Source organism: Hyperoodon ampullatus, assembly GCF_949752795.1.
Source record: "Hyperoodon ampullatus genome assembly, chromosome: 5".
NCBI lineage: Eukaryota > Metazoa > Chordata > Mammalia > Artiodactyla > Ziphiidae > Hyperoodon > Hyperoodon ampullatus.
Window position 1 is genome coordinate 63,921,402 of NC_136918.1, and position 22,232 is coordinate 63,943,633.

General features: G+C 35.8%; 1 protein-coding gene and 1 pseudogene across 2 annotated transcripts in view; both read left to right on the forward strand.

Moving 5' to 3' along the window:
* SI (sucrase-isomaltase) overlaps positions 1 to 22,232 on the forward strand; it is a gene marked incomplete at both ends in the record, with an annotated part of 117,626 nt that overhangs the window by 24,397 nt on the left and 70,997 nt on the right. The window contains 3 exons of the mRNA XM_079704827.1: positions 9,246 to 9,359; positions 13,680 to 13,764; positions 14,711 to 14,828. Of these exons, the coding sequence (XP_079560953.1) occupies positions 9,246 to 9,359; positions 13,680 to 13,764; positions 14,711 to 14,828 (317 nt within the window). The remainder of the gene's footprint in view (positions 1 to 9,245; positions 9,360 to 13,679; positions 13,765 to 14,710; positions 14,829 to 22,232) is intronic.
* Positions 2,384 to 3,742, forward strand: LOC307053431 (elongation factor Tu, mitochondrial-like; annotated as a pseudogene). Its single transcript has one exon. The product of its transcript is annotated as an elongation factor Tu, mitochondrial-like (transcript).

Genomic DNA, 22,232 nt, shown 5'->3' on the forward strand with positions numbered 1-22,232 from the left:
GAAAATTATAAGACACTGATGAAAGAAATTAAAGATGATACAAATAGATGGAGAGATATACCATGTTCTTGGATTGGAAGAATCAACATTGTTAAAATGACTCTACTACCCAAAGCAATCTACAGATTCAATGCAATCCCTATCAAACTACCACTGGCATTTTTCACAGAACTAGAACAAAAAATTTCACAATTTGTATGGAAACACAAAAGACCCCGAATAGCCAAAGCAATCTTGAGAACGAAAAATGGAGCTGGAGGAATCAGGCTCCCTGACTTCAGACTATACTACAAAGCTACAGTAATCAAGACAGTATGGTACTGGCACAAAAACAGAAAGATAGATCAATGGAGCAGGATACAAAGCCCAGAGATAAACCCACGCACATATGGTCACCTTATCTTTGATAAAGGAGGCAGGAATGTACAGTGGAGAAAGGACAGTCTCTTCAATAAATTGTGCTGGGAAAGCTGGACAGGGACATGTAAAAGTATGAGATTAGATCACTCCCTAACACCATACACAAAAATAAGCTCAAAATGGATTAAAGACCTAAATGTAAGGCCAGGAACTATCAAACTCTTAGAGGAAAACATAGTCAGAACACTCTATGACATAAATCACAGCAAGATCCTTTTTGACCCACCTCCTAGAGAAATGGAAATAAAGACAAAAATAAACACATGGGACCTAATGAAACTTCAAAGCTTTTGCACAGCAAAGGAAACCATAAACAAGACCAAAAGACAACCCTCAGAATTGGAGAAAATATTTGCAAATGAAGCAACTGACAAAGGATTAATCTCCAAAATTTATAAACAGCTCATGCAGCTCAATAGCAAAAAAACAAACAACCCAATCCAAAAATGGGCAGAAGACCTAAATAGACATTTCTCAACAGAAGACATACAGACTGCCAACAAACACATGAAATGATGCTCAGCATCTTTACTCATTAGAGAAATGCAAATCAAAACTACAATGAGATATCATCTCACATCAGTCAGAATGGCCATCATCAAAAAATCTAGAAACAATAAATGCTGCAGGGGGTGTGGAAAAAAGGGAACACTCTTGCACTGCTGGTGGGAATGTGAATTGGTACAGCCGCTATGGAGAATGGCATGGAGGTTCCTTAAAAAACTAAAAATAGAACTACCATATGACCCAGCAATCCCACTACTAGGCATATACCCTGAGAAAACCATAATTCAAAAAGAGACATGTACCAAAATGTTCATAGCAGCCCTATTTACAATAGCCCAGAGATGGAAACAACCTAAGTGTCCATCATTGGATGAATGGGTAAAGAAGATGTGGCACATATATACAATGGAATATTACTCAGCCATAAAAAGAAACGAAATTGAGCTATTTGTAATGAGATGGTTGGACCGTGAGCCTGTCATACAGAGTGAAGTAAGTCAGAAAGAGAAAGACAAATACTGTATGCTGACACATATATATGGAATTTAAGAAAAAAAATATCATGAAGAACATAGGGGTAAGACAGGAATAAAGACACAGACCTACTAGAGAATGGACTTGAGGATATGGGGAGGGGGAAGGGTAAGCTGTAACAAAGTGAAAGAGCGGCATGGACATATATACACTACCAAACGTAAGGTAGATAGCTAGTGGGAAGCAGCCGCATAGCACAGGGAGATCAGCTCGGTGCTTTGTGACCGCCTGGAGGGGTGGGATAAGGAGGGTGGGAGGGAGATGCAAAAGGGAGGGGATATGGGAACATATGTATATGTATAACTGATTAAATTTGTTATAAAGCAATAAAAAAATTCTGATCATTTGATGTAAAATAATTGTATGTATAAACTGCGTACTTAAATGCTGGGTAATAGGATTTATAGTGTACATCTTCACAATGAAATCATAAGATAGCTATGATTAAAATTATTACTTCACATGTGGAAAAAAGTGAATTTGAGAGAGGTAAGGTAACTTTCCTCATGTCACAAAATTAATAAAGAGCAGTGTCAGGAAACTGCCAGCTCCAAAACGCATAATTTTTAAGCAGAACAAATATTCTTTTGGAGACAACTTTATAAGACATATCAAAAACTCATATCAGATAAAATAGAGTTTAAAATAAAGAATGTTACAAGAGACAAGGAAGGACACAACATAATGATCAAAGGATCAATCCAAGAAGAAGATACAACAATTATAAATATATATGCACCCAACATAGGAGCACCTCAACCCATAAGGCAACTGCTAACAGCTATAAAACAGGAAATCGACAGTAACACAATGATAGTGGGGTACTTTAACACCTCACTTACACCAATGGACAGATAATCCAAAATGAAAATAAACAGGGAAACAGAGGGTACACACTAGTCAGAGCACCAGTACGACCACAATGGCGGCCTCGTCCCTGCTCTGCACGATGCCCCTCTTCAGTGGTCTCGGCGCCAGCCCAACCCCACTGCTGAAGTTTCTTTTGTGGTTGCTAAAGGCCCCAGCATTGCCCCTCTTGTGCCACGACCTGGCTGTGGAGGCCAAGAAGATGTATGTGCGCAACAAGCCCCATGTGAACTTGGGTACCATTGGCCATGTAGACCACGGCAAGACCACACTGACTGCGGCCATCATGAAAATTTTAGCCGAGGGAGGTGAGGCCAAATTTTTGAAATACGAGGAGATTGACAATGCCCCGGAGGAGCGAGCCCGAGGTATCACAATTAATGCTGCACATGTGGAGTACAACACCGCTGCGCGCCACTATGCCCACACTGACTGTCCCGGTCATACAGACTACGTTAAGAATATGATCACAGGCACAGCCCCCCTCGACGGCTACATCTTGGTGGTGGCAGCCAACGATGGCCTTATGCCCCAGAACTGAGAACACTTATTACTGGCCAAACAGATTGGAGTAGAGCGTGTGGTGGTGTATGTGAACAAGGCAGATGCTGTGCAGGACTCTGAGATGGTGGAGCTGGTGGAGCTGGAGATCAGGTAACTGCTCACTGAGTTTGGCTACAAAGGGGAGGAGACTCCGATCATCATTGGCTCTGCCCTCTGTGCCCTTGAGCAACGTGACCCTGAGCTAGGCGTGAAGTCTGTGCAGAAGCTGCTGGATGCTGTGGACACTTACATCACAGTGCCCACCCAGGACCTGGAGAAGCCTTTCCTGCTGCCTATAGAGTCAGTGTACTCTATCCCCAGCCGAAGCATGGTGGTGAGAGGCACACTAGAGCGTGGCATTTTGAAGAGGGGAGATGAGTGTGAGTTCCTGGGACATAGCAAGAATATTCGCAGTGTGGTGACAGGCATCGAGATGTTCCACAAGAGCCTGGAGAGGGCAGAGGCAGGTGACAACCTTGGGGCCCTGGTCCGCGGCTTGAAGCGGGAGGACCTGAGGCGTGGCCTGGTCATGGCTAAGCCAGGTTCCATCCAGCCCCACCAGAAGGTGGAGGCACAGGTGTACATCCTCAGTAAGGAGGAGGGTGGCCGCCACAAGCCCTTTGTATCCCACTTCATGCCTGTCATGTTCTCCCTGACTTGGGACATGGCCTGTCGGATTGTCCTGCCTCCAGGGAAGGAGCTTGCCATGCCCGGGGAGGACCTGAACCTCACCCTAATCCTGCGGCAGCCAATGATCTTAGAAAACGGACACCATTTCACCCTGCGAGATGGCAACCAGACCATCGGCACCAGCCTCGTCACTGACACGCCAGCCATGACCGAGGAAGACAGGAACATCAAGTGGAGCTGAGTCTGGGCCTCTGCTGGGGCTCTCTTGTGTTCATGGCTGCCCTGGCCAGTGTTCTCTCCTGCCTCTCGTGCCCCCTTCTCAGGGCAGAGGCTGCAGCCCAGCTGAGTTGCAGCTAGACTGACACTTCCCCTGGCCAGAGGGCCACATGGCCGGCCAGGTGAGGTAGGTCAATAAACTGTTCTGTGAATAGAAAAAAAAAAAAAAATACCAAGGAAACAGAAACTTTAAATGACACAATAGACCAGATAGATTTAATTGATATTTATATGACATTCCATCATAAAACAGCAGATTACACTTTCTTCTCAAGGGCACATGGAACATTCTCCAGGATAGATCACATCTTGGGACACAAATCAAGCCTCAGTGAATTTAAGAAAATTGAAATCAAACCAAGCATCTTTTCTGATCACAACACTGTGAGATTAGAAATCAGTTACAGGGGAAAAAACATAAAAAAAAACACACATGGACGCTAAACAATACATTACTAAATAAGCAAGAGATCACTGGAGAAATCAAAGAAGAAATCAAAAAATGCCTAGAGACAAATGACAATGAAAACACGATGATCCAAAACCTATGGGATACAGCAAAAGCAGTTCTAACAGGGAAGTTTATAGCTATACAAGCCTACATCAAGAAACAAGAAAAATCTCAAATAAACAATCTAACCTGACACAAAAGGAACTGGAGAAAGAAGAACAAACAAAACCCAAAATTAGCAGAAGGAAAGAAATCATAAAGATCAGAGCAAAAATAAAGAGAAACGAAGAAAACAATAACAAAGATCAATAAAACTAAAAGCTGTTTCTTTGAGAAGAAAAACAAAATTGATAAACCATTAGCCAGAGTCATCAAGAAAAAGAGGAAGGGAATCAAATCAATAAAATTAAAAATGAAAAAGGTGAAGTAACAACAGACACCGCACAAATACAAAGCATCCTAAGAGAATACTACAAGCAGCTCTATGCCAACAAAATGGACAACCTGGAAGAAATGGACAAATTCTTACAAAGGTATAACCTTCTAAGACTGAACCAGGAAGAAACAGATAATGTGAACAAACCAATCACAAGTAATGAAACTGAAACTGTGATTAAAAATCTTCCAACAAACAAAAGTCCAAGACTAGATGGCTTCACAGGTGAATTCTATCAAACACTTAGAGAAGAGCTAACACCCATCCTTCTGAAACTCTTCCAAAAATTTACAGAGGAAGGAACACTCCCAAACTCATTCTATAAGGCCACCATCACCCTGATACCAAAACCAGACAAAAATACTACAAAAAGAGAAAATTACAGACCAATATCACTGATGAATATAGATACAAAAATCCTCAACAGAATACTAGCAAACTGAATCCAACAACACATTAAAAGGATCATACACCATGATCAAGTGGGATTTATCCCAGGGATGCAAGGATTCTTCAATATATGCAAATCAATCAATGTGATACATCACAGTAACAAATTAGAATAAAAACCATATGATCTTCTCAATAGATGCAGAAAAGTCTTTTGACAAAATTCAAAACCCATTTATGATAAAAACTCTCCAGAAAGTGGGCATAGAGGGAACCTACCTCAACATAATAAAGGCCATATATGACAAACCCACAACAAACATCATTCTCAATGGTGAAAAACTGAAAGCATTTCCTCTAAGATCAGTAATAAGACAAGCATGTCCACTCTCACCACTATTATTCAACATAGTTTTGGAAGTCCTACCTTGGCAACAGAGAAGAAAAAGAAATAAAAGGAATACAAATTGAAAAAGAAGAAGTAACACTGTCAGTGTTTGCAGATGACATGATATTATACATAGAGAATCCTAAAAATGCCACCAGAAAACTACTAGAGCTAATCAATGAATTTGGTAAACTTACAGGATACAAAATTAATGCACAGAAATCTCTTGCATTCCTCTACACTAATGATGCAAAATCTGAAAGAGAAATTAAGGAAACACTCCCATTTACCATCACAACAAAACAAATAAAATACCTAGGAATAAAGCTACCTAGGGAGACAAAAGACCTGTATGCAGAAAACTATAAGAAACTGATGAAAGAAATTAAAGATGATACCATCAGATGGAGAGATATACCATGTTCTTGGATTGGAAGAATCAATATTCTGAAAATGACTATACTACCCAAAGCAATCTAAATATTCAATGCAATCCCTATGAAGTTACCAATAGCATTTTTTACAGAACTACAACAAAAAATCTTAAAATTTGTATGGAGACACAAAAGACCCCGAATAGCCAAAGCAGTCTTGAGGGAAAAAAATGGAGCTGGAGGAATCAGACTCCCTGTCTTCAGACTATAGTACAAAGCTACAGTAATTAATACAATATGGTACTGGCACAAAAACAGAAACATAGATTAATGAAAAAAGATAGGAAGTCCAGAGATAAACCCATGCACCTATGGTCAACTAATCTATGACAAGGAGGCAAGGATATACAATGGAGAAAAGACAGTCTCTTCAATAAGTGGTGCTGGGAAACCTGGACAGCTACATGTAAAATAATTAAATTAGAACACTCCCTAACACCATACACAAAAATAAACTCAAAATGGATTCACGACCTAAATGTAAGACCGTACACTATAAAACTCTTAGAGGAAAACAAGGGAAGAACACTCTTTGACATAAATCACAGTGCATTAATTTTGTATCCTGTAAGTTTACCAAAGATCTTTTTTGATCCACCTCCTAAAGTAATGGAAAAAAAAAACAAAAATAATCAAATGGGACCTAATTTAACTTAAATGCTTTTGCCCAACAAAGGAAACCATAAACAAGATGAAAAGACAACCCTCAGAATGGGAGAAAATATTTGTAAATGAATCAACAGACAAAAGATTAATCTCCAAAATATATAAACAGCTCATGCAGCTCAGTATTAAAAACAACAGACAACCCAATCCAAAAATGGGCAGAAGACCTAAATGGACATTTCTACAAAGAAGACATACAGATGGCCAAGAAGCACATGAAAACCTGCTCAACATCACTAATTATTAGAGAAATGAAAATCAAAACTACAATGAGGTATCACCTCACACCAGTTAGAACGGGCATCATCAGAAAATCTACAAACAACAAATGCTGGAGAGGGTATGGAGAAAAGGGAATCCTCTTGCACCCTTGGTAGGAATGTAAATTGATACATCCACTATGGAGAACAGTATGGAGGTTCCTTAAAAAACTAAAAATATAACTACCATATGACCCAGCAATCCTACTACTGGCATATACTCAGAGAAAACCATAATTCAAAAAGACACATGCAGAACAGTGTTCATTGCAGCACTATTTACAATAGCCAGGTCATGGAAGTAACCTAAATGCCCATCAACAGACAAATGGATAAAAAGATGTGGTACATATATACAATGGAATATTATTCAGCTATAAAAAGGAATGAAATTGATTCATTTGTTGAGACATGGTTGGATCTAGAGACTGTCATACAGAGTGAAGTAAGTCAGAAAGAGAAAAACAAATATCACATATTAAAGTATGTATGTGGAACCTAGAAAAATGGTGCAGATGAACTGGTTTGCAGGGCAGAAGTTGAGACACAGATGTAGAGAACAAACGTATGGATGCCAAGTGGGGAAAGCTGCAGGAGTGTGGGGATGGTGGTGTGCTGAATTGGGTGCTTGGGATTGACATGTATACACTGATGTGTATAAAATTGATGACTAATAAGAACCTGCTGTATAAAAAAATAAATAAAATAAAATTCAAAAAAAAAACCTAATACTAAACTTTCTTTGAGTTATTTGTGTGGAAGTATATTAATATAAATGTTTCAGACATTACATGAAATTCCTAAAATCTTAAACGTTCTGGCATAATGTTATAAGTCATAATTCTAGTCATTACCTTAAAATGTATATCTCAGAAATAACTACATTTCCTTGTCAATTGCATTATTATGAACTTTCTTCAAATCTTTAACCACGGTCATTTTTAAGTCTTTTGTCATTTAGAGACAGCTCTGGGTGTACTCTTTTGCTTTTGCAAAAGTGTTCCTATAAAAGCATTTTGTCTTCAAGGAATTCATGGAAAAGACTCTGACAAGCACAGGTTTCTGCTAACTGACTATACTGCTGAACTGAATGAATAAGCATTTCAGAACTCTAATGGAAAATTGATGAATTCATAAAAGTGCTAACAAAAGATCAAGATAAATAAATTAATTACATGGGACTAAGTGAACTGATGAGGATGATTATAATTTTTGTGACTTTGTTTGAAAAAAAAAGAATCAATAAAAAAATGTGATTCTAGATACATTATCCTGATAATTTCACTTCTGTAATTTAATCAAAGGAAATAAAACAGGAGAAAATATTAATTTATGAAAACATTTTATTATAGCATTATTTACAATGATAAAGAATATCCTGACCATCACTTTCTATCACATTCATCAAAGTTAAAATTACTACTGAAAGTTTTCTTCAAATAATTATGAGTTCCATCAGGAAACAAAACCCAATATTCCTCCCCATAGTGCCCATTAATATCTCAGAGAATACATTTTGTTATGACCTGTTCTGTTGAATATGGACAGATCAGATAGCCAATATGCATAATTTGGATATAAAACAATATTATTTATCCCAATACATCTGAAATTGAATTCCTCTTGTTGAATGTCATTATTTTAAATAGTAAGTAAAATAATTTGAAGAAGCATAAATCATAAAGAGGTAGCACCATACATGTAGTGTTTAATAGCGTGGAACCTGATATGAGACTGCCTAGATTTGAATTCCTTCTGTACCACTTAGTAGCGGTGTAACCTTGAAAAACTTCTCTGTTCCTCACTTCTCCCATCTGTAAAATGGGTTTAATTATACTACTTACCTCAGCTGTAAAGTGATGATAAAATTAGTACCTATTCCCTAAAATTCATATGAAGATTTAATGAATTAATAACTAAAAGCACTTGGAACAGTCCCCAGCACACAATAAGAGTTATATTCACACTTGTTAAATAAAAATAAATACACAAGGAATACTTTTGCTTGAATTTCTTGGAAACAAATGTCTTTGGAAATGAACTAATGTAATTTATTTTATCAGACAATGCATATATTATACAGTTTTTGTTTATTTGTTTTTTAACTTAACCCACTAGATGCTAAAAAATAAATTAGTGAAGTCAAAATAGCAGCTGCATCCCATATTCTTATATTTTTCCCAACTTAAGTGCTTCATGTTCTCACTCTCTCTTTACTTTAACTATCAATACTTTCCCTTAAATGAACTTTAAAGTAGACCTGAGATTATTATAAATATAGATGGTGCATGGATCACATATACGTAAAGAAGTACAATGTCATAACTTCAATAATTTTTTACTCTTATTCTTCACTCAGTTTGATTTTTCATTAATTTTTGAATTTTCATTTATTTATGTTTCTTTTTATTTATGTATATATGTGAATGATCTATTCTTCCAGGTATGGCCAGGATTAACAGTATACCCTGATTTCACTAATCCAAACTGCATAGAATGGTGGGCAAATGAATGCAGTATTTTCCATCAACAAGTGAATTATGATGGACTTTGGATTGTAAGTGGTTACTTTAGACTTGTGATTTTGGACAATGAGCATAGGATTATTTTTCCATAAAAATGATTATTAAGTTGACAAAAATATTTTATAACATATTGAACATAAAATTAGTGTTCTTATATTTTTCTAGAATGTATAAATGTCATACCTGTCATGTTCATGGGTCAGAAAAAGAATACAAACTAAAAACTGTAAATTGAGATTTTTCTTATCCAGTAATATACTTTATAGGATAAAGTTCATTTCTGTCACTAAGGTGTTGTACCTTTATGACTAATAATTTATGTTGAAAAGAGTTAACAAAATTTGGAGATTAGCCTACAGTAGTGCAACTTCAAAAACTTTTACTAAAGTCTGCAGTAGTCAATCAAGCAATTGCAGCAACATGAACTTAAATAAGCCCTCAGCCTTTAGAAACTTTCCTTTTAGTAAGTTATTAAGTGGAACAAATCAAAATTGGCAGTAGGTTAAGTGTTTTATCTCAAGATAAACAACAACAACCAACAAATAATATCCTAGATTACTGTTAAAGTTATTAAAGGAAAACACTAATTTTTAAACGTTTCTTTGGACGAAGTTTTATATCTGTAGCTATTGATGCCTGCTGGTAGATTTATAATTTAGAATAATACTGATGATAGTCAATGATTTAGTGTCTTTTGTTAAGGAAACTGTAACAATATTTGGGGAATGAAACTACTTGGTGATCCCAGAATTCTATATTTCAGAAAAAAATATCTAATAATCTTGAGCACAGAGAGAACATGGGGGATGTTTTTCATAGGTATTACAACTGTACGGAATTTTGGAAGGAGAGAGAATGGATATCTGGGAATAGTTAAATTTTTTGATTGTTTAGATCACAGTATCTCTACTTTCCTAAAGTTCTCATTATTAATTCAGTCATTATTTAAATTATTTATTTATTCAATCAATTACAAGTGTTTATTTTGCATCATCATGAATATGTGGAGTTGAGTAGAAGGTTAACATAACCATCAGAATTCCTATGAAGGTAATAGAATGAAGATGGAGAGGCTTTGTTATTTGACACAAAATCAGTGAGATTGCAGTGATGATACCTAGCTGCTGGTAGAAATAACAAAAAAATTGCAATCTGCTCTTGTGTTTTGTTTTTAATTCTAGCTCCAATTTCAATTATATTATTTAATGTAAATTAAAAGTACATTTTTTCCTTCTTTCCTTTATTTTTCTTTCTTTTCTTTCTTTCTTTTTCTTGTATAGGAAAAACTTGAATCCACTACAGCAGAGTTACAAGTATAAATGACATTTAGGAATAGTGAAAAAGCATCTGATTGTGCTATATAGAGAGAATGTACTTCATTTCCTACATCCATTGAAGACTGAAATACATGATTCATCTCCAAAGAGAGGGAGGGATGGGAAGTAGAGGAGCATCTGAGAAAAATAGAGTAGTTATGATACTAATACAGAAGCATTTTGACTAATGCTTATGATAACCAGTATGATTTCAAAGCTCACTAAATATCACTGAATTAATATATGCTATGTATAAGCAGTGAATATTCTTCTTCTAGCTCTTACCTGAATAATTGCCAAACCCTACTGCTAGATTGTTTCTCAAATTCTTTTTCTTTTTTCAGGTTATTTTTTCTGACAGAATGAATTAATAGTAAAGCAGTGTTATTTAACTGATGAAATTTTATTTTCATGTCAAATATTTAGTTTTATAATTTTCTAGACTTTTAACTTAGATTCAGTGCTAATGCTTTAAAATTTTAAATTTAAATATTATAATAATTTTGGGAAATGATATGAACTTAATTGTAATTGAAAAATAGACTTTAGCATATAAACACATTATGGTTGAATTCTCTTTTTTTGTATCATGCTTAAGATAATCTAATATTTGAAAAATAAGAGCCTCCTGTTTTGGTATAATTAAGACTAATGCTGTGATTTCAAAATAAAAAAACATTAGTATTTTTAAAATTCAAGGAATATTTCCATTTTTCTGAAAAAATAAGCATATTTTTGGATCATGTTTTTACTATGATTTTGTTCTTTAAAATCTAACAAGCAGAATTCTTCCATAAAGAAATCTAATAATTTAATATATAGTTTTGGGAAACTTAAAATTCATTGAGAAGATATATCCAAACACATTCATATATAAAAATAACTGGGGGTTTAATTGGATATATTATCTGTACATTTTATAGGATTCTTAGAAAAAAATCAGTTATTTAAAAATTTCTTTGAAAATAGGGTTATTTTTATTTAGATTTAGTTTAAAAGTGAAGTTATGAAATGCCACCAGATTTTTATACAGTTTTCATTAGATTTTAAAAAACATCTCTAAAAATGGTATTGACAATTCCTAGAAATGATCACTACTAGACTTGAGGTGATTTTAATGATACTGTAGGAGTACTTATTACTATCAATCCACTGAGTCCTTTGTCTCATGACTTACAGTGCTTGAATCTACTGGCTGTAATATTGACAATGCTAATCAAATTCACTTTCACATGACATTAAATAAATGTAACATCACTTAAATACTTGAATAGGTTAGAGAAAAGTATTTTCAGAATTTTGAAAGAAGCAAAAATACAAAATACATTAAAACAGATACAAATAAATTCTATTAAATTATGAGTAGTAAGTTTAACCTATTAATAATATAATCTTTTCAAATAAACATTTTAATAAAAAATAATCAAATATCAAATGCTTTGTTTTAAATATGGTTAAAGTCTATTTTGAGTAAGTGCTATAAGAGCTTGTGAATTTTATTTCAAGTTTTCAAATACTTAGTTCAAATAGAATAACATTAATTTCAGAGTTAAATGTTTTGTCCTTGCACTTCCTTGGTGAATATTATATACAAGAGGTAATAAAATGGTTTAGAAAAAGACTCAAAATTTAAAATAATGCAACTCAGTTCCATTTATGAGTTTCAGTAGTTGAAGCTGTTTTTGAATTTAATTCAGTTAGTACATTCATGAAGAAAAATTACTTAGGTTCATCTAAAATTATTGGCTGTACAACTATAGTATCTCTTTGTATTAATTTTACTGGATATAGGACAACAAAATTGAATATAATATATCAGGTAATTTTAATAAAATAACCCCAATGTGTACTTTAGAATAACTACATAATTGTCCTTTGTGGCTATTAAGAAAACAAAAATCTGTTACATAATGAGAAATTTATTATTTTCTCCCTTGAGCAGCCTTCATTTTTCACATTAATTCCATCTGAGCATCATTTTGATGGGAGAAGGGAAGAGTGATAAAGAGAATATACTTCTGAGGAAAACAAAATTAACAAGGGACTTGAATGAGTGTGATGCCTTTGTGAGAGCAGAGAGAACGTATTATAGAGATATGGGAAATAAGGCTCAAAAATTCTTTGATGCCATTAACAGGGATGGAGAAAGACATACACATTTCTTGAGCATGTGTAGTGTAATATATGATTTTATATTAATAATCTTTTTTACTCCAAAGATTTTACTTAACTGGTTATGGACTAGAACTAGTAAACAGCAAGACAATACTGGGGCCTCAGTTTACAAGGCAAGAAAATCCATAAATGCAATACCCCACAACTCTGACTCCAAGAGATATTTAGGTCACTGGTTCCCATAATGTGGCCCAGGAGTGCTAGGATTCCCTGAGAATCTTCCCATGATTCAATAAGCTCATAACCATTTTCATTAGAATACTAAAATGCTGTTTGACTTTTTTCACTTTCATTCTCTCATGAAAGTGTAGTAGTTGTATGCTAGGCAAAAAGTGTTGTGCCTAGTTGCTAGCAAGGCACATCATAGAAACTAGATAAATGCCAGCTGAAATTAATAAACTATGTTGAATAAATGAATGTGCTGGAAATATGTACAATGATAGTCTCACAGTGAGAAGACTGATACAACCATTTAGAAAAGACAGTTGCTTAATACTTTTAATGTAATATAATTAATGCTTTATATGTATAATTAAAACTAGGTAAATCACATATATTGGGTTGTATAAAATCATTTAATCCCACCTAAGATACCTCTGTAATCTGGTATATACATTTATGAAAAAACAAATATTATTTTTCTCACTATAATGACTTGTTCATGCTGGAAGTATTTTGGAATCAAGTAGTGAGAATAGTTAAGCAAGTTTGTTTGTAGGTTGGTAGCTTATATATGTCTTCTAGGAGCAGAGGAACATCATGGTTGCCCTAGATAAAATATTTACAAACAAGTAGAGAGTTTCTGCTTATATGATTTAGAATTACTTAAAATCTGCTGTTCTTTATCTTATATCCATTCAGGACATGAATGAAGTTTCCAGCTTTATTCATGGTTCAAAGAAAGGATGCAGTGACAACAAACTGAATTACCCAGCTTTTACTCCTGGTAAATTTCATTTAACTATCTCCTTACCATTAATTGAGAATAGTTATCTTTATTTACTGGTAAATTGTAGCATATATTTCTAAATCACAAACTTTGATATAATTTTGAGACCCTGAAATAACTGGTATTTTGTTTATTTTTTTGTTTTATTTCTGGCCAAAACATTTATGTCTAAGAGAAGGAGTATGTTTTTAAATTTTGGTGTAAATTATTGATTTGTCTTTACCTCTGATGAACTGCCCATGATTAAATGATTAATGAAAAGAAACAAAATTGGTTTGAAATCATAATTTAAGTGATCAAATTTGTTCCTTGAGCACTTTGCTTTAAGGCTCTGCAGTTATTAGATGTACCTGATGTGAATAGTTACATCTCACTTATTCCAAAAAGCATGTTTTCATCATTAAAATCAGTAAAAAAATTTCACCAAAGAAACAGAAGTGCTCTGAGGGGAGTAGATTATTATAAGTATATCTGAAGAAAGATGACAATAATTATCACAGTACAATATAATCCTGCAAATTAAAGCACAATAAAATCTGAAAATCAGAGATTTAAATAATTTGTTATTGTGTAAAAGGTCTACATGTGTGGAATTAGGTTATATTTAAATAAATTATAAAGCTTTCAAATGGGTCTATAGTTACATGATTTATAATATATATATATATATATATATATTTCTATATGCATGTTAAAGTGTATTTTCTCCATGAATTTATTTATTACTGAAGTTAGGAAACAGAGTATTCATTATTGTAAGTGCAAATGTAATTTTTAATCGGTAAGAGTAAAGGGTGAAGACCCAACTGGAACTTAGCATAAATTGTTGTCTTTCATTACTTTTTAACTAAATATGGTATTACATAGTACATCACGTAAGGATTATAAAGTTTAAAATGGCAAAATATTTCTTAAGAAATTATTTCTTATATTTTTTTCTAAGATATTCTTGACAAAATCCTGTATTCCAAAACAATTTGCATGGATGCTATGCAACACTGGGGGAAACAGTATGATGTTCACAGCCTCTATGGATACAGTATGGCTATAGCCACAGAGAGGTAAGTGCTATTTCACTCAGAAAGCCCTTTAATATATATTTCTAGAAACAAATTTGGTAATTTACATATAGTGGATAATAACAAGAGTAGGAAAGCAAAGAAAGATATTTTAATGGTGAAAAATTAGGGCATTAAAAGCATCACCTCTTTTATTAATATTCACAAATTTGAAACTTAGTTATCAAGAACTACATGATATATGAATAAAACTATGATTCTTTTTTAATTCATAAATTGAAATTTTCCTTTCAAATTTTGATTCAGTTTGGTATCTCTGAATATGTGCTCTAAGCAAGAAATTCACAATTGGCCTGAGAGAATGGTGCTTCTAAAACAAGTCTTTATAAAAAACAAGAGTTTCACACTTCTGCACATGGGACCCTAAGCTGAGGTCTCCGCACAGTTGTTTCATAGGAGGAACTCTGGTCTGAAGGGCCAGGTGTGAGGCCTCAGCATTGAGCCCCCTGTGAACAAGTGAAACTAGACTTAAGCACAAAGAAAAAGTCCTTGAGACTGGGAAATCCAAGATCAAGGTGCCTGCTGATCCAGTGTCTGGACTTGGCTCACACAGTTATGGAGGTTGGCAAGCCCAAAATCTCTAGCATGGCTCAGCAAGTTGAAGAGCAGGATCTTGGTGCTCCAGCCTGGTGTCAGGCTTGAGCCTCTAAGGTGAGAGAGATGAGCTCAGGACCCTGGACCAACAGAGACTTCCCAGCCCTATGTAATATCAAAGGATGAGAGCTCTCCCAGAGATCTCCATCTCAAAACTAAGACCCAGCTCCACCCAAGGGCCAGCAAGTTTCAGTTCTAGACAATCCATGCCAAACAACTAACAAGTCAGGAACACAACCCCAGCCATTAACAGAGAGGCTGCCTAAAATCATAATAAGGTAACAGACACCCCAAAACACAGCACCGGACACTGTTCTGCCCACCAGAAAGACAAGTACCAGCCTAATCCAGCAGAACACAGGCACTAGTGCCCTCCAGCAGGAAGCCTACACAACCCAATGAACCAAACTTAGCCACTGGGAGCAGAGCCCAAAAACAATGGGAACTACAAACCAGCAGCCTGCAAAAAGGAGACCCCAAACATAGTAAGATAAGCAAAATGAGAAGACAGAGAAACACACAGCAGATGAAGGAGCAAGGCAAAAACCCACCAGACCAAACAAATGAAGAGGAAATAGGCAGTCTACATGAAAAAGAATTCAGAGTAATCATAGTAAAGATGATCCAAAATCCTGGAAATAGAATGGAGAAAATACAAGAAATATTTAACAATGACCTAGAAGAACAGAAGAGCAAACAAACAATAATGAACAACACAATAAATGAAATTAAAAATTCTCTGGAAGGAATGAATAGCAGAATAACAGGCAGAGGAACGGATAAATGACCTGGAAAATAAAATAGTAGAAATAACTACTGCAGAGCACAATAAAGAAAAAAAGAATGAAAATAATTGAGGACAGTCACAGAGACCTCTGGGACAACATAAAATGCACCAACATTCGAATCATAGGGGTGCCAAAAGAAGAAGAGAAAAAGAAAGGCTCTGAGAAAATATTTGAAGTGATTATAGTTGAAAACTTCCCTAACATGGGAAAGGAAATAGTCAATCAAGTCTACGAAATACAGAGAGTCCCATACAGGATAAATCCAAGGAGAAACATGCCAAGACACATATTCATCCAACTATCAAAAATTAAATACAAAGAAAAATATTAAAAGCAGCAAGGGAAAAGCAACAAATAACATACAAGGGAATCCCCATAAGGTTAACAGCTGATCTTTCAGCAGAAACTCTGCACCCAGCAGGGAGTGGCAGGACATATAAAGTGATGAAAGGCTAAAACCTACAACCAAGATTGCTCCAACCAGCAAAGATCTCATTCAGATTCGACAGAGAAATTAAAACCTTTACAGACAAGCAAAAGTTAAGAGAATTCAGCACAACAAAACCAGATTTACAACAAATGCTAAAGGAACATCTCTAGGCAGGAAACACAAGATAAGGAAAAGGTCTACAAAAATAAGCCCAAAACAATGAAAAAATGGTAATAGGAACATGCATATCAATAATTACCTTAAAAGTAAATGGGGGACTTCCCTGGTGGCACAGTGGTTAAGAGTCTGCCTGCCAAATGCAGGGGACACAGGTTCAAGCCCTGGTCCGGGAAGATCCCACATGCCGCAGAGCAGCTAGGCCCATGTGCCACAACTACTGCTGCCCACGTGCCTAGAGCACATGCTCCGCAATAGAGAAGCCAACGCACCGCAAGGAAAAGTAGCTCCCACTGGCTGCAACTAGAGAAAGCCCACGCATGTAGCAATGGCAATCCAGCGCAGCCAAAAATAAAAATAAAATAATAAATAAATAAATTTAAAAAAAAAAGTAAATGGAATAAATGCTCCAACCAAAAGACATAGACTGGCTGAATGGATACAAAAACAAGACCTGTATATATGCTGTCTACAAGAGACAGAGTTCAGACCCAGAGGCACATACAGACTGAAAGTGAGGGGATGGAAAAAATATTCCATGCAAATGGAAATCAAAAGAAAGCTGGAGTAGCAATTCTCATATCGGATAAAATAGACTTTAAAATAAAGTATTACAGGAGACAAGGAAGGACACTACATAATCATTGAGGGATCAATCCAAGAACAATTGTAAATATTTATGCACCCAACATAGGAGCACCTCAATACATAAGGCAAATGCTAACAGCCATAAAAGGGGAAATGGACAGTTACACAATAATAATAGTATAATATTAGTATAATAATATATATTTAATATAGTATAATAATACTATAATAATAGTAGGGGACTTTAAAACCCCAGTTTCACCAATGGACAGATCATCCAAAATGAAAATAAGGAAACACAAGCTTTAAATGACACATTAGATAAGATGGACTTAATTGATATTTATAGGACATTCCATCCAAAAACAACAGAATACACTTTCTCTCAAGTGCTCGTGGAACATTCTCCAGGATAGATCATATCTTGGGTCACAAATTAAGTGTTGGTAAATTTAAGAAAATGGAAATCATATCAAGTATCTTTTCTGACCACAACACTATGAAACTAGATATCAATTACAGGAAAAAAGAACTGTAAAAAATACAAACACATGGAAGATAAACAATATGCTATGAAATAAGAGATCACTGAAGAAATCAAAGAGGAAATCAAAAAGATACCTAGAGCCAGCCTGGGAGACCTTCAAGATGGTGGAGGAGTAAGACGTGTAGATCACCTTCCTCCCCACAAATACATCAGAAATACATCTACATGTTGGACAACTCGTACAAAACACCTACTGAACACTGGCAGAAGACCTCTGACTTCCCAAAAGGCAAGAAACTCCCCACGTACCTGGGTAGGGCAAAAGAAAAAAGAAAAAACAGAGACAAAAGAATATGGACAGGACCTGCACCTCTGGGAGGGAGCTGTGAAGGAGGAAAAGTTTCCACACACTAGGAAACCCCTTCACTGGTGGAGATGGAAGGTGGTGGGGGGGAAGCTCTGGAGCCTTGGAGGAGAGTGCAGCAATAGGGGTGTAAAGGGTAAAGCCGAGAGATTCCCACACAGAGGATCAGCGCCTACCAATACTCACCAGCCTGAGAAGCTTGTCTGCTCACCTGCTGGGTTGGGTGGGGGCTGGAAGCTAAGGCTCCAGCTTCGGAAGTCAGATCCCAGGGAGAGAACAAGGGTTGGCTGTGTGAACACAGCCTGAAGGGAGCTAGTGCACCACAGTTGGCTGGGATGGAATCAGGGAAAATATCTGCACTAGCTAAGAGGCAAGAGACCATTGTTTCAGGGTGCAACAGCAGAGGGGATTCAGAGAACTGCCTAAACGAGCTCCAGACATGGGCGTGAGCCACAGCTATCAGCGTGGACAACAGAGACGAGTATGAAACACTAAGGCTGCTGCTGCAGCTACCAAGAAGCCTGTGTGCAAGCACAGATCATCATCCACAGCTCCCCTCCTGGAAGCCTGTGCGCCTGCCACTGCCCGGGTCCGTGTTTCAGAGACAACTTCTCCGAGAGAACATATGGCATGCCTCCAGCTGTTGCACTGTCACACCGGCCTCTGCCACTGCAGGCTCGCCCTGCATTCCATACCCCTCCTACCCTGCCGGTCTGAGTGAGCCAGAGACCCCTAATCAGCTGCTACTTTAACCCCATCCTGTCTGAGCAAAGAACAGACACCCTCAGGTGACCTACATGCAGAGGAAGGGCAAAATCCAAAGCTGAACCCCAGGAGCTGTGTGAACAAAGAAGAGACAAAGGGAAATTTCTCCCAGCAGCCTCAGGAGCAGCAGATTAAATCTCCACAATCGCTTGATGTACCCTGCATCTGTGGAATACCAGAATAGACAATGAATCATCCCAAAATTGAGATGGTGGATTTTGGGAGCAACTGTAGGCTTGGGATTTGCTTTCTGCATCTAATTGGTTTCTGGATTTATGCTATCTTACTTTAGTATTTAGAGTTTATTATCATTGGTAGATTTGTTTATTGATTTAGTTTCTTCCTTTTTTTATGTATAGATATATATATATTTTTTCCTTTTTCTCTTTTTGTGAGTGTGTATGTGTATGCTTCTTTGTGTGATTTTGTCTGTATAGCTTTGCTTTTACCATTTGTTCTAGGGTTCTCTCCTTTTTTTTTTTTTTTTTAGTATAATTTTTAGCACTTGTTATCATTGGTGGACTGCTTTTCTGGTTTGGTTGCTCTCATCATTTTTCTTTGTTTTTTTTGCTTTTTCTATTACTTTTAATTTTTTTATTTTTAATATTTTTTTTAATTTTAATAACTATTTTATTTTTTCTTTCTTTATATCTTTTTTTTCTCACTTTTCTTCTGAGTTGTGTGGCTGACAGGGTCTTGGTGCTCCAGCATGGTGTCAGGCCTGTGCCTCTAAGGTGGAAGAGCCAAGTTCAGGACAAAGTACACCAGAGACCTCCTGGCTCCATGTAATGTCAAATGGCAAAAGCTCTCCCAGAGATCTCCATCTCAATGCTAAGACCCAGCTCCACTCAATGACCAACAAGCTAGAGTGCTCTACACCGTATGCCAAACAACTAGCAAGACAAGAACACAGACCCACCCATTAGTAGAGAGGCAGCCTAAAATCATAAGGTCACAGACACCCCAAAACACACCACTGGACGCTGTCCTGCCCACCAGAAAGACAAGATCCAGCCTCATCAACCAGAACACAGACACAACTCACCTCCACTAGGAAGCCTACAAAACACACTGAGCCAACCTTAGCCACTGGGGGCAGACAGCAAAAACAACGGGAATTACAAACCTGCAGCCTGTGAAACGGAGACGCCAAACACAGTAAGTGAAGCAAAATGAGAAGACAGAGAAACACAGAGCAGATGAAGGAGCAAGGTAAAAACCCACCAGACCAAACAAATGAAGAGGAAATAGGCAGTCTACCGGAAAAAGAATTCACAGTAATGATAGTAAAAATATCCAAACTCTGAGAAATAGAATGGAGAAAAAACAAACAAACAAAAAGTTTAACAAGGACCAAGAAGAACTAAATAGCAAAAAAAAAAAAAAAAAATGATAAACAAGACAATAAATGAAATTGAAAATTCTCTAGAAGGAATCAATAGCAGAATAACTGAGGAAGAACAATGGATAAGTGACCTGGATGATAAAATAGTAGAAATAGCTACCTCAGAACAGAATAAAGAAAAAAAGAATGAAAATAATTGAAGACAGTCTCAGAGACCTCTGGGACAACATTAAACGCACCAACATTCGAATTATAAGGGTCTCAGAAGAAGAAGAGAAAAAGAAAGAGACTGAGAAAACATATGAAGAGATTAAACTTGAAAACTTCCCTAATATGGGAAAGGAAATAGTCAATCAAGTGCAGGAAGCACAGAGTCCCATACAGTATATATCCAAAGAGAAATACGTCAAGAAACATAATAATCAAACTATCAAAAATTAAATAAAAAAGAAAAAAATACTAAAAGCAACAAGGGAAAAACAACAAATAACATACACAGGAATCCCCATAAGGTTAACAGCTGATCTTTCAACAGAAACTCTGAAAGTCAGAAGGGAGTGTCAGGACATATTTAAAGTGATGAAAAGGAAAAACCTACAACCAAGATTACCCAGCAAGGATCTCATTCATATTCGACAGAGAAATTAAAACCTTTACAGAGAAGAAAAACTTAAGAGAATTCAGTACCACTAAACCAGCTTTACAAAAAATGCTAAAGGCACTTATCTAGGCAGGAAACACAGAGAAGGACAATACTTAAAATAACAAAAATGAAACAATTGAGAAAATGGTAATAGCAACATATATATAAATAACTATCTTAAAAATAAATGGATTAAATATTCCACCCAAAAGACATAGACCACCTGAATGGATACAAAAAACAAGACCTGTATATATGCTTTCTACAAGAGACACTGTTCAGACACATAAAGACTGAAAGTGAGGGGATGGAAAAAGATATACCATGCAAAAGGAAATCAAAAGAAATCTGGAGTAGCAATTCTCATATCAGACAAAATAGATTTAAAAACAAAGACTATTACAAGGGGCAGGGAAGGTCACAACATAATGATCAAGAGATTAATCCAAGAAGAAGATATAACAGTTGTAAATATATATGCACCCAACATAGGAGCACCTCAATACATAAGGCAAATACTAACAGCCATAAAAAGGGAAATCGACAGTAACACAGTCATAATTGGGGACTTTAAAACTCCATTTTCACCAATGGACAGATCATCCAAAATGAAAATAAATAAAGAAACACAAGCTTTAAATGATACATTAAACAAGATGGACTTAATTGATATTTATAGGACATTCCATCCAAAAAACAACAGAATACACTTTCTTCTCAAGTTCTGATGGAACATTTTCCAGTATAGATTATATCCTGGGTCACAAATCAAGCCTTGGTAAATTTAAGAAAATTGAAATCATATCAAGTATCTTTTCTGACCACAGTGCTACAAGATTAGATATCAATTAGATGACAAAAACTGTAAAAAACCCCCAAAAAACAAACAAAAAAACCCCACATGGAAGTGAAAAAATATGCTACTAAATAACTAAAAGCTCACTGAAGAAATCAAAGACGAAATTAAAAAAATACTGAGAAACAAATGACAATGAAAACACGATGACCCAAAACCTATGGGATGTAGCAAAAGCAGTTCTAACAGGGAAATTTATAGCAAGAGAAATCTACCCCAAGAAAGAAGAAATATCTCAAATAAACAACCTAACCTTACACCTAAAGCAATTAAAGAAAGAAGAAGAGCAACAACAACAACAACAAAAGCCTGCAAAGTTGGCAGAAGGAAATAAATCATAAAGATTAGA